The sequence below is a fragment of the Halyomorpha halys genome, unplaced genomic scaffold (genome assembly GCF_000696795.3).
Source record: "Halyomorpha halys isolate HHAL.00 unplaced genomic scaffold, Hhal_1.1 Scaffold21.1, whole genome shotgun sequence".
Taxonomy (NCBI): Eukaryota; Metazoa; Arthropoda; class Insecta; order Hemiptera; family Pentatomidae; genus Halyomorpha; species Halyomorpha halys.
Window position 1 is genome coordinate 372,931 of NW_027112014.1, and position 12,847 is coordinate 385,777.

General features: G+C 29.8%; 2 protein-coding genes across 2 annotated transcripts in view; both read right to left on the reverse strand.

Moving 5' to 3' along the window:
* Positions 1-7,747, reverse strand: part of LOC106681842 (putative leucine-rich repeat-containing protein DDB_G0290503) — a 20,583-nt gene extending 12,836 nt beyond the window's left edge. Inside the window, exons 1-9 of the mRNA XM_014422381.2 lie at positions 7,669-7,747; positions 5,608-5,718; positions 5,401-5,527; positions 3,542-3,686; positions 3,316-3,457; positions 3,130-3,226; positions 2,943-3,049; positions 2,386-2,450; positions 2,236-2,292 (exon numbers count right to left, since the gene is read on the reverse strand). Coding sequence (XP_014277867.1) covers positions 2,236-2,292; positions 2,386-2,450; positions 2,943-3,049; positions 3,130-3,226; positions 3,316-3,457; positions 3,542-3,686; positions 5,401-5,527; positions 5,608-5,707 — 840 coding nt within the window. The 5' untranslated portion in view covers positions 5,708-5,718; positions 7,669-7,747. The remainder of the gene's footprint in view (positions 1-2,235; positions 2,293-2,385; positions 2,451-2,942; positions 3,050-3,129; positions 3,227-3,315; positions 3,458-3,541; positions 3,687-5,400; positions 5,528-5,607; positions 5,719-7,668) is intronic.
* Positions 7,748-8,582: 835 nt separating this feature from the next.
* LOC106681860 (uncharacterized) overlaps positions 8,583-12,847 on the reverse strand; it is a 12,158-nt gene continuing 7,893 nt past the window's right edge. The window contains exons 4-7 of the mRNA XM_024360832.2: positions 10,712-10,811; positions 10,478-10,585; positions 8,866-9,027; positions 8,583-8,720 (exon numbers count right to left, since the gene is read on the reverse strand). Coding sequence (XP_024216600.2) covers positions 8,658-8,720; positions 8,866-9,027; positions 10,478-10,585; positions 10,712-10,811 — 433 coding nt within the window. The 3' untranslated portion in view covers positions 8,583-8,657. The remainder of the gene's footprint in view (positions 8,721-8,865; positions 9,028-10,477; positions 10,586-10,711; positions 10,812-12,847) is intronic.

The following is a 12,847-nucleotide window of genomic DNA, read 5'->3' on the forward strand; positions in this document are numbered from 1 at the left end:
CTTGAAGATGGCTAGAATGGCCGAAACTTTGGACTAGTGAAAAATAAAGTGTTGAGACAGAATTGGATACTAATTTTTGATTTATTTAATACATATTTATTATATTTTATAGATATTTACTACATTTTTTTATATTGTATATTCTACTTTTATACTTTAGTATAATATATTATTTTATACTTTCTTCTTTTCAAGATGAGTGACAAATTGGTGTGTGATAATTATATAGCCATTGCTCTACTAAGGATGACCTATAAAATACTGGTTGTGGCCATACAATTTATACAAAAGACTGTCAGATTTATAGAAGAATTACATTATAGAAGAATATCAGGGAGGTTTAAGGCCCCACAGATCAACAGTTTACCAGATATTCTCGCTGAGGTAGGCAATGGAAAAGTGTTATGAGTTCAATATCTGCTATTTGTAGACTTCAAACAAGCATATGGCAGTGTGAATAGAGTAGGACATTAGAAAGCTATGGCAAATGTAAGCATACCGAAGAAAATAGTCAGGCTGACAAAAATTATGCTAATGAGTACAGTCTGTCGAGTTAAGCTTGGAAATTTACTGTCCCAGGAATTTTTTTATAGAGAATGGCTTGAGACAGGGCGATCCTCTGTCTCTTCTTCTTAATGTAACTCTGGAAGTAGCTATTAGTTCACTTACACCTAGTCTAGGAGGAACTATCTACACCTGTCTCAACATCTGGTATATGCAGATAATGTTGTCATTGCCAATAGAACCAGAACAGCTTCACAAGGAACATTCCAAGTATTCAAAGAAGAAGCAGCTAAACTAGGCCTCAGACTTAGTGAAAATAAGCCTGTACATGAAAAGTTCAAGAAGAGAAAAGGAAGTGACTTTCAGAGATCACAGGCTTAGTTCTGTAAACCAGTTTAAGTACCCGGGAAGCCTAGTTACAGATGACAACAATGTAGAGAGCAAAATAGAGGTCAGGAAATAGATGTTATATCTCACTGCAAAAAGTACTGAAGTTGAAAGCACTCTCTAAAAGAATGAAAGTGGTCATATACAAAACGATCTTAAGGCCAGTGGTTATTTAGGGGTGTGAAATATTATCCTTGACAAGGATATAGAAAGGTATTGAGAAGAATATGAGGAGGAGTTTCAGAGAATGGAGTTTGGATAAGGAAGGAATGAGGTGCTCTAATAATGCTAATGAAAAGAGCTCGAATAAGATGGATAGGACATGTGGAGGGAATGCCCGATCACAGAATACCCAAGAAGAATTCTACTCGGAAGCTAAAGTGAAAAAGAAGACCCCCAGGATGATGGAGGATATGAAGGAGAATCTGAGTTGGTCGGATCTTCGAAGATGGAGGAAGTTTTACTCTCTTCCTCCATCTTCGAAGATCTGACCTTTTACTCTGATCATTGTTGGCTGTGGTAGAGGAAATCCGGGTTCTTGTAGGCAATGTAGTGCCATAATAATAATAATTTAAATGGAACGGTGCCCCTAATATTATTTTATAATAAGAATAAAAAAAAAAATTGTTGATTTTTTGGAGCAGAGGCATGCACAAACCCAGCACACTACCCCACTGCTGTTGTACCCCTTCCATATACCAGAAATGGCAAGAAAGGGGGATGAACATTCTAAATTTCAATAGTGTTGGATGAAGACTTAGCGTAATCCATCATTGACTATAGTTTTTTTTTTTTTAATATTTTCTTTCTTTACTTTAAATATTATAATTTATAAAAAAAAATCTTAAATAATAAAATTTTCTAAATTTATTTTTGGACCTAAAGTATTTTCATGTAACATCAGGATATTAGGTATGGAAGGATATCCGGTCACTGATCTTATTCATCTAAATATGATTAGAAGTAATAAAATCACCATTGGCGGTCAGTAAACTTATCTCCAGTCTACCAACTTGAATATTTCCTCATATTGTTATTATTAATATTTTATTATTTTTAGTTTTTTTTAATATAATTTCTAAACTTAACGAATGTTTTATATTTTTAGTGTTCTGTTAATTCTAAAATGTTGGTATCTTGTTTTTTTCTTATTTAGCGCTGCAAAGTAGAGTGAAACGTTGGTTAACAATAAATATTTTTCTTTTACTATTTTGGTATCTTTATTGACCGCCACCCGGGCTATCTTCCTCCAATCTACTTCATATGGTCAACTATCTTTTTCCAATATAAATAATTTTATCAGTAATAATTATAATAAATTATTTAAACAATAGAAAAACTTACCAAACGTGAAAATATGCTTTCATTTTTTGGTTTCAAATTAGTTCCAAAAGCTGTAACCTTAAAAACATGATAAAAGTAAATTAATATTGTTCTTTAAAAATTGGAAATTAATACATCATATAGGATATTCGGTTATAACTGAGCTCATACCACTTCTGGAGGTCCTGCAACCATGGTATGTTTTTCGCCAGTACTTTCTCCTACATGCTTTTTGACTGAAATTTTAAATATAACATTAGAATATTATGGATCATAATCCAGTCAAAATCAGGTTGCTGACCGTGATACATTGGTCAGACATATTTAAATTAAATTAGAATAATATTTAAAATTGTTCTGCCATTGAAGTACCAAAAAAGTTCTAAATGATTATGAAGGATGAACCGAATCAGTGTAAGGCACACCTGACAAAAACATTGTTGTTTTTTTAATATTTTTTTTAACTTCATTATGTATACATATTGATAGATAAATACTTTAAAATACAGTTTTTGGTGCATATTTTTTTACATCCCTCTACTTTCAAACATTCAATATTCGCACACACTATCAGGAACCAATTATGTGCGTAAGTCGAGGGCCTACTCTAATTTAATCAATCAAATTATTAAATTATTTACATAGATCTTCCATTGATTAAAAACAATATTGAATTATTTAATTTATCATAGTTAAAAAAAAAAAAGAAGTGAACGTAAAAGTCTTACCAACTCTTCCTCTAGCCTCATCCAATGCTTCCTTTATTTTAAGATCAATCTTTTCCTTCAACTTTACTTTATCTTCTTCTAAGAGGATTATTCTGGACTGAAGCTCCCTATAAATTATGAATTATGTTATTTACCATAAAACTTAAAGCATTTATTTTCTAAAATCTACTTTGTTAAGTACTGTTACTTTTGTTTACTAAAAAGGCCTTCAACTTCTTTTTGTATATTGTTGCGTGCTACAAGACATTTTGCTAATCGTATAATGGCAACCATTTTTCTTTGATCTGTAAAATTATAATTTTGTAATATATGTCTGTAAAATATATACACAAAACAATATAAGTTTTACTTCTATTTCTATGAATGAACAAACCTTGAATTTTGTGGAATAAAGAAATTTTCTTTTTGAATGATGAATATTCCAACTTCAAAATGTCTAAATGGATTTGTCTATTTTTCACTGACATTTCAAGTTCTTTTATTTTTTTTACCCAAGGTAGATTAGAATATATTTTCTGAAATGGATAAAATATTTTAATAAATGGGAATATATGATGCATGTTATAAATAATTGAAAAATATCGAATTATCAGTCTTACAGCATGGGATTCAAATAATTTTGAATACTTTTCTATAATATTTTTTCTGATATTTTTGGTATCATTTCTCTTTTCTTCGAGGATTCTTAGCTGATTTTTCATGGTCATCAATAATCCTTCTGATATGGTTCTTGAATTTCTCAGCCTATTATAAACAATATCACAAAAGGTCTTAACTTTTTTATAACCAATAAGAATTATAAACACTTAAAGCTACTGAAAGTTAGTAACATGAGCTGAAAGAGATTGCTTTTAAAATATATATATCTATCATAAGGATCTTTTTGTCTAGTTTCTCTGATAATGAAAGTGAATATGCAAATTAACATTTCTTGTTAATTTTTACTTTTTTAATATTTTAATGATTGATAAAATATAAATTGATTAAGAAAACAAGGAATGCATTTACCACAAATTTTATACTATGTTAGATAATGATAAAGTAGAAAATAATTATCAAAACTATATATACATATATATGATTAGATGTTTTTTTCTGAATATGCTGGAGAATAGCTCACAAAACAACTAAAAGCATGTTGACAATAAAAGATAATAAGATACAAAGAAGTAAACTACTGGTACTGGTGGGGGGAAAAATCCGGCAAGTGGGCCTAGTGGTCCTTTTTGCCAACCCCTGGCGACTACCTGATTTGCCGCCACATACTAATCAAGGTTGGGGTGTCATTCCTCGGGACCGCCAAAAAATGAATTTTAACTGCCCCAGGTGGGAATTGAACCCACAACATTCTGAATCGAGCACACTGGGATCTGCACTCCAACCCGCATGGCCATCATGTCCCTAAGAAGTAAACTAAGGTGGTATTAAAAATTATGTAAATATAAGTGAAAAATTATATAAAAATGAACAAAAAGAAATAAAAAGAAGAGATAAAATTTCAGTTCACATTGTTTCAATTAACTTATTTTGTCATGACTATTATAATTATCATGTAGATAAAATATTACTATCACTATCAATGTAGAAAACTAATTATTGTTATGTTAATTATATACCATTATATTTAATAATTTTTATTTACTTCATTTACATTTATTTTATTATGTCTATATTGTCTACATTATATTATCTCAACTGTATTTTTTATCGGTATATTAATTCTTTTTTTTTTTCAATTAGTAATGTATTCTATCATTTAATTTATATTTATGTTTCCTATATTGTATAATAATTATAGTTGTTATTATTATCACATTCTTATATTTTAATCTTTTTCTTGTATTTCACTTATATGTAAATGTTTTTAACCATCATCTTCCCTCACTCTATGTCTATCCCACACTCGCCTTTGTCACTCTTTCACTGTCTTTAAACAAGACAGATGTGTGGTTCTGATTTATTCTTTATTTATTTATTATTATTATTATATTTTTATTTATTCTTTCTTGACCATTATTTATTCCATACTATTTTTCCTTAATTTTTCATCTCTCAGTGTGTACAATTTTTGTTTTTTATTTCTCTTATATCTACTTATATCTACTTTTAAATGTTATTACGTATACCTGTACATTTTAAATATAATAGTCTGTTAATTCTTTTTATATATACTTATTATTGTTATTTCTTTTTGTTCATTTTTCACTTATATTAACATCATTTTTAACCCCCACCTTAGTTTATTTCTTTGTATCTTATTATCTTACATTATCAAGATAGTTTTAGTTCTTTTGTATCCTACTTAACCCTAATGAATCCTTACAAAGTTGAGCGAAATATATGAAAATAAATAGTTGTTAACTAATTTTTGTTCCTTTTTTGCTACACCCCCAACCATTTCCTTCATCATTATCAAAACATTTAAAACCAGGATTGAGTTTTCAACTTATCAACTTACATGTCAATATTATTTTTCACTTTTTCTTCTCTTTCACAGGATGTGCTGACACTTTTTCTCAATTTTTCTAACTCATTTTTACGCTCAGATATCTGATTTTCCAATTTAGAATTTTCTTCATTTTTGCCTTTGAAAAGAAGTATATTTGTTAGTATCAACTAATATAATTTAAAAGTTTAGTGTTCAAACTTTTAGTAAAGATGTTACATTTTATTTTTGTCTGGAGACACTCCATTTCCCAATCTAAATGTGCTTTCTTCATCATAACATCCGTGTAAGCGTGATTACTTGGTTTCTTTTGTTCCATCTTGCCTACAACTAAAAATAACTTTATGGTTGTGAATGAATGTAACAACATACAGTCTAGAAATGAAATTATTTAAAATGGAGCAAATATAAAAATAAGGGAGGATGGGGTTTGATTGGAGCAAGTCAAAAGGATGTCTAAGTATAAATTATATTTTTATGGAGCTATTGTCAAATTTAAGACCCACATGGATAGAATTTCTGCCTCTGTTTGTGATTTTTTCGAGTCTCTATAATTTTTACTAGATAATGGATTTATTTCTGATTACAGATCACTTCTGTTCCTTGCAGTGAGTACAAAAAAAGGTTCAAGAGGGTAAGGGGGGTTTACAAATTTGGAAATAAGGGATGAGTTAGACAGGCTACCCCACTCGTTCTTCAAACTGCAGTCATCCAGATTTGAACTGTGGGAAGAAATCACAGTTTTTGTTCCATATAATGAAGTGATCTACGAACTCACATAAGTGTGGTTGATTGATGTTCATGAAGAGATAAATATTTTTTTTCTCTAAAAGAGTACCTCGATTTTTGATATTTGACCATTTTTTTTCTCTTCAATTTCTTTAGAAACTGCTATTGAATAGTCAAATAGTCAATAGTTAAATAGTAAATTCAACCAGTGTTATTTAGTAAATTGTTTTCTTTTATAAATATAATTATCTTTATTAGTTGTAACAGAAATATCCATATAGTCTCACACTTTTTTATTATCTTTAAACTCCTACGTTCCACTGAATTTGGCCATTTTCAAGAATCTATCAACTTATTCATACTATCAAAGCTAACATTGGTTATTACACTATTGCAGGCAATAATGACATTGTGAACTTTTATCGTTAGTAAATAAATATATCACAGTTTTACTTATTATAATTATTTAGTTTAATAATTATGATAAATGAAACTGTGATAATTGTAGGTTATTGACTAATGATAATATTTGATAAGGGATAATAGCCTGTAATAGTGTGATAAACAATGTTGGCTTTGATAGTGTAAAAAGGTTGATAGATCCTTGAGAATGGCCGGATTGGCTGAAGCTTAGGAGTTTAAAGATAATAAAAGAGTGTGAGGCTATATGGATATTTTTGTTATAACTAATAAACAAACCAGCCTTAAACAAAATATTTCAATATATATGGCTATCTTTATTCGAAATAAAATGAGTTTATGTCTTACACAATTGTAGTCACTCCACACCCATTTATAATAATTATAACAGGCATATTTAAAAAAAAAATCATTAAATCTAACTCAAATTCCTTCTAAAATACTCAAATGAATTTTTTTAAAGATTTGAATTGCAAAAATTTTGGTTTGTGTTGAAAGTATTCCACCCTGATGTCCAATTTTTCCCACTCACTGGGATACATTGTATAAAGTAAAGGATTTGGGAAAAAATGAATAAAATCTAATGATTCTTTTAAGGTCCTCAAAGTTTGGAATATACTAGATAAGATCCAAACGTATAATAATCGTTCATAAGCAAAATATTTCAAACAACACTTTCACTGCTTCTGAAAAAAGTGCCTCAATCAACCCCACTCTCCCCGCATAAAATAAAATAAATTATTATCTGACAAAAGCTTAATTAACAATGATGATTCAAAAGAGTCAAATTTAATAATTTGAATTTGTTTTTTCAATATGCAACAATATGTAGATTAAAAATTAAAATTTCGTAACATGATTTTTGAATTTACTAAATATTTTTATATAAGCAGACATTGAAACCATAGGAAACTAATATGCGTAATGTTAATCATGTTCTGTTGTTATAATAATAAATATAAAATATAAAATACTTACATAAATATTTTACAAGTAAATATCATAATATTAATTTTCAATAAAAATATTACATATTATGTTTGTATATAATGAATAAAGTCAATGTTCAACATATATAATAATATAATATATAATGATTATAGTAAATAACTAACATAAAAAAAGGATTACCTATGAAATCCAATAAATAACTCAAATATAATGTACTAGAAATTGTGAATAACAAAACTGTAGTTGTTATAATGTTTAAATCAAAATTAGCTTTAAAAACCAGTTTGACCAACCTCACATAATCACACAAAAAACATTTAAAATCAGAATATATTCATTAAAAGAAATTTAACTATTAAACATTGTCATTATTTTATAAACATGATTTAACTTTTTTTTGTTACAATTAGTTGTATCTTTTATTCTATTTTAAGTTTTATAAGTTTTAGCGCCCCCCTTCAAATATGAATATTTTGAACATTAACAAGATGCTGCACGAAAGATGTTTTAACAAGAAAACTAAAATAGATATTTCCATTTTGTTAATTATAGTTTCTTCATATTAGTTTTGTATTATTTATTTGTCTAAATTCCTTTACCATGAGCGCTACAAGTTTTGCACTGCTTGACTGCGAGACAACACACTATTGCAATTTTGCCCTTGTAATGCTTCTTGCGTCATTAATCTTTCGTCGGTCTTCCCGTTGTGGGTTCTCACCTTTTCCTTCGCGGTCGAAGATTAAAGTGGGATAGAGCCACCGGCATTTTCCAGCCATGGATGAAATGTTTGAACAAGGAGAGGTTTTCTTCACTTACCAATCGAGTAAACGTCAGTGAGGACATAAATATCCGTGGTTCTAATCATCGTGGCCCTTAACCTCAGTAATGTTATTCAGGTTGTAACCAAAGGGTAAAGAGTTTCCGAGTTATGTAACAACAATGAGCTCACTTCTTAGGATTATTTTTTAATAACTGGTCCCTGCATTCAGTGAAACGTATAAAAATATTATTTTTTTATTAAAATTTATTTGTTCACATGCTTGATGAGGATGACTTGGTAAGAAGGGATTAGTAAAAAAAATAAAGAACAAGAACAACTTTATTATTAGCAATACAGTGACGAGAAATATTCTTCTTCGTTACCATAGCTCACTTTATCGTCGCTTGCTCTATCCGTAGACCATTTTCATCTGACACAAAGTAACGAACGCTGATATGGCTGTGACTATAAACTGAAATAATGTAATGAAGAGATTGATTAATGTTAATGTAATTCTTTATGTGATACATATTTACATGCATTTGTAATGAAATATGTTTTGTTATATAATATATAATAATATACAGTAGAACTCTTGGAATCTATCCTCTACTGACCTTAGCAAAGGTCTCCCTGTTAAGAAGGAAGACAGGTGCTCTGTAGGCGGTGACTTCAATGCGCCTCGTGGAGATGGTTATTACCAGTCTCATCATATCCGCGTAGCTCTTCGTCATGTCGTACCAGGGTGTGCTGTACACAATGAAGGCCAGGTCCTGCGCCTGTAGATCGCAACATTTAATTTACTATTCGAAATTAACAGAAAATATTATAAATTACAAAAATAGCCATCAGGGTTAAAATTGATCCTCCAGGATTTTCAGTTTGATTCTCTTTGATTATTTCCTCATTCTTCTTCCAATTCTTAAAAAAGAAACGATAATGCCTGTTAACGCCAAGTTTAATAATTAATTTGTAAATAATATTAGTTTTTGATCTAATTACGTTTATTTTTATTTGTATTATTTTCGTTAGAAATTTATTTTATTTTAGAAGACTGACCCATGGAAATTAGCAATATTTAAAATGATACCCAAACCCCAAAACCGCCAGAATACCCAAAACCTCCTACTGTCCTATCTTTCTATTACCAATCATGGGCAAAATCCTCGAAAAACTCATTTTAAAACGCCTATACCCACCCCATCCTAGATTCTGATCATATAATCCCTTATTACCAGTTTGGATTCCGAACATCTCACTCCACTATCCAGCATGACACATCTGTGCTTGTTGTTAATAATAACCCTTTGATTGCATCCCAAACTCTCCAATCCCACATCACAGTTCTCGAAGAATGGTGTCATAATTGGAGGATTAAAATTAAATCTTAACAAATCCCATCAAATCACCTTTACCCTTCGTCGTAAACCTATCGACTGCCCTACAATATCCTTTAATAATGTTGATCTTACTCTTGTCCAACATATACGCTACTTTGGACTACATCTGGACGACTAACCTGGAATCCTCACACAAGACTGAAAAGACAGGAATCTGCACGTCGATTTCGACTATTACAGCAATTACTGGACAAACGGTCTGAATTTCCAATTCATTATAAAAGACTGATCTACCTGACTGTAATCAGACCAATCTGGACATACGGAGTTGAGCTTTGGGGCTCCACTAAACCTTCGAATTCCTCTCGTATCCAATTCTTGCAATCCAAAATCCTTGTTGTAACTAATTATCCATTATAACTTCTTACTAGCCCTATCTGTGTGTTAGTTTTTAATTTGCCATTGTGGTTGAAATGCATAATTGTTAATTGGTATCTCTATAATCAACAACCAGACTCCGTCTGTGTTCGTACAGTGCAGCGAGGCGATTTTGATGTTAATACATAATGACTGTTAATTGTGATTAATATAATAAAGTTCACTACATTTGGTGAGTACCATTGTAGTGACTAATTTAATTGAAATATGACTATAGAATATATTACATCGAATTCGGCCATTATTAGCAAAGATGCTGTGTATTGCATTTAATAATCGCGTAAAATATTCCATTGTACACATGTTCACATAGGTTCCATAGAACTTGGAGGTTTTTTTAAATCTCATATTCCCCTGATAAGTGGAATGAGCTTAAAGGATCTTAGGTTTCACTTACATTTTACAATTCTTATAAATTTTATCGATTTTTTGTACATTTTTATTAACTAACCTCTGTAGTCAGTTCATCTGCCGTATTGGACAGCAGGAAGTAGTAAACTAATGTTATTAAAATGTAACATGCCATACAGATCGACTGGACGACCATTTCGTTTTCTTTCTGAAACATCGATTTATTTATTTTTATAAACATTATAATCGATAAATTAATAAATAAATTCTAAATTAAATTATAATAATACTTGAAATTATAATGGACAATAGATTCCTAAATTAATTACGTTACCATTGACTGTACGAAGGCACCACAGACGACAATTCCTATCGTGGTCATGTAGTAGATGATGACGACTGGGGAGAAGGCCTCAACTAGTTCCTCGGTGTTTCTGTAAAGGAATTTTAAATAAGACTCTTTAAAACATGGTGGTTAAATTGTTCCTGAATAATATTGCAAAGCGCTAGATGGTTTTATTTACTTCGGTTAAAAGGAATTAGAAAAAAGAGATAATATTGTGGGCTCAGCCTTTAACGTTTCGAATTGGCCTAGTAGTCAAGAGCCGGGAAGAAAAAAAGGCAGTTATCTCACCCCAATTTTTGATTACTTTAATGAAAACTATGTATAATTACTAGTCAAAATTGATAAGTCTACCAAGTATAGGTAGGGGGAATAAAAAATGGCGGCTGTTTCAAAACCTAAAAAAAACATTAATTTTTCATTCGGAGCTCTATATCTTAAAAACTACCAACAACACAAGAAAATCAAAGAGAACATTATTTAAAGAAGTGTAAATTTGCTGAAATATTAGCCCTAAAAGAGCTATTTACGTCCAATAGTTTTCGAGATATAGCTTTTTAAAAAGCAAAATTTCTTAAAAATCTACTGAAAGATTAGTAGTTAATTTATTTTGAAAAATCTATATCTCAGGAACTATATGACGTAGAGATGTCTATTAGCACTCAAATTAAAGCTAGTTTAATGGTCTATAAAGAAGTTTATGACCTTTACTTTCGCAGAAATTGTAGTTTTCATGATATTTACTAAAATAAATTGATTTATAGTTGTTCGGACAATAAGTTTGATTTATGAAAAACTTAATTTCAGAAACCATTGGACGTATAGCTGTTTGCCAGAGCTCAAATTAAAGCTAGTTACTACCAAATAGTTAATTATGTTCATCTTTTTAGGAGCAGTGGGTTTTATGATATTTGACAAAATAAACACAAAATGTTAATTTATAGTTGGATTTTTGACAAAATATATCTCTAGATCTATTAGGCGCACATATGTCTGCCAACACTCAAAATAAAGGAAATTTAACTGTCTATAAAGTATTTTATGATACTTATCTCCGCAGGGGTAGTAGTTTTTATGATATTCACATATGAAAATAAATGTGGCAAATGAAAATTTGTCCGAACAACTATAAATCAATTTATTTCAGCAAATTTCATGTAAACTATTACTCCTACGAAGATTAACATCATAAACTACTTTATAGATCATTAAACTAGCTTTAATTTGAGTGCTAATAGACATCTGTACGTCAAATGGTTTTTGAGATGTAAATTTTTTAAAATAAATTCACTAACTACTGATCTTTCAGTACGTCCCATACAACATTTTTCTGAAACGTTGCTTTTTAAAAAGCTATATCTCGAAAAATATTTAATGTAAATAACTAAAACAATTTTGGCTAGTAAATCAAAAATTGGGGTGAGATAACTGCCTTTTTTCTCCTCTTGGGCTCTTGTACTAACACAGGAACAGTAATAGAGCTCAGTGAAAAAAAAAACATTAATCATCTCACCTCAATTTTTCATTAATTTAATGAAGACTAGGTATCATTACTAGTTAAAATTGACGAGTCTGCCAAATTTGAGTAGGGGGAATAAATATGTCGGCTGTTTCAAAACGTAAAAAAAAAATTTTCTTTCAGGGCTATCTATATATCTTGAAAATTACCTACCACACTGGAAAACCTTGTAGAACATCATTTAAAGGTAAGTACATTTGATAAAATATGAGCCCTAATAGGGCTATTAAAGTTCAAAAGTTACAGAGATACAATTTTTTAAAAAGGAACATTTCATAACAAATGGACTGAAAAATCAGTAGTTTTTTAAAATTAATTTTGGGAAAATTATATCTCTGGAACCATTTCATCACTGTCTATTTGCACTAAAATTGAAGCTAGTTGAATGTACTATAAAGCAGTTTATGTTTATCTTCGTAGGAGAAGTAGTATTTATGATATTTGAAAATTTCACAAAAAGCTAATTTCTAGTTGTTCAGATAAAAGTTTCGATTTATGAACAAATAAATATTAGGAACCATTTGACTTAAAGATGTCTGTCAGCAACCAAATTAAAGCTAGTTTAGCACACTATAGAGTAGTCTATGAAACTTGTCTTCATAGGAGTA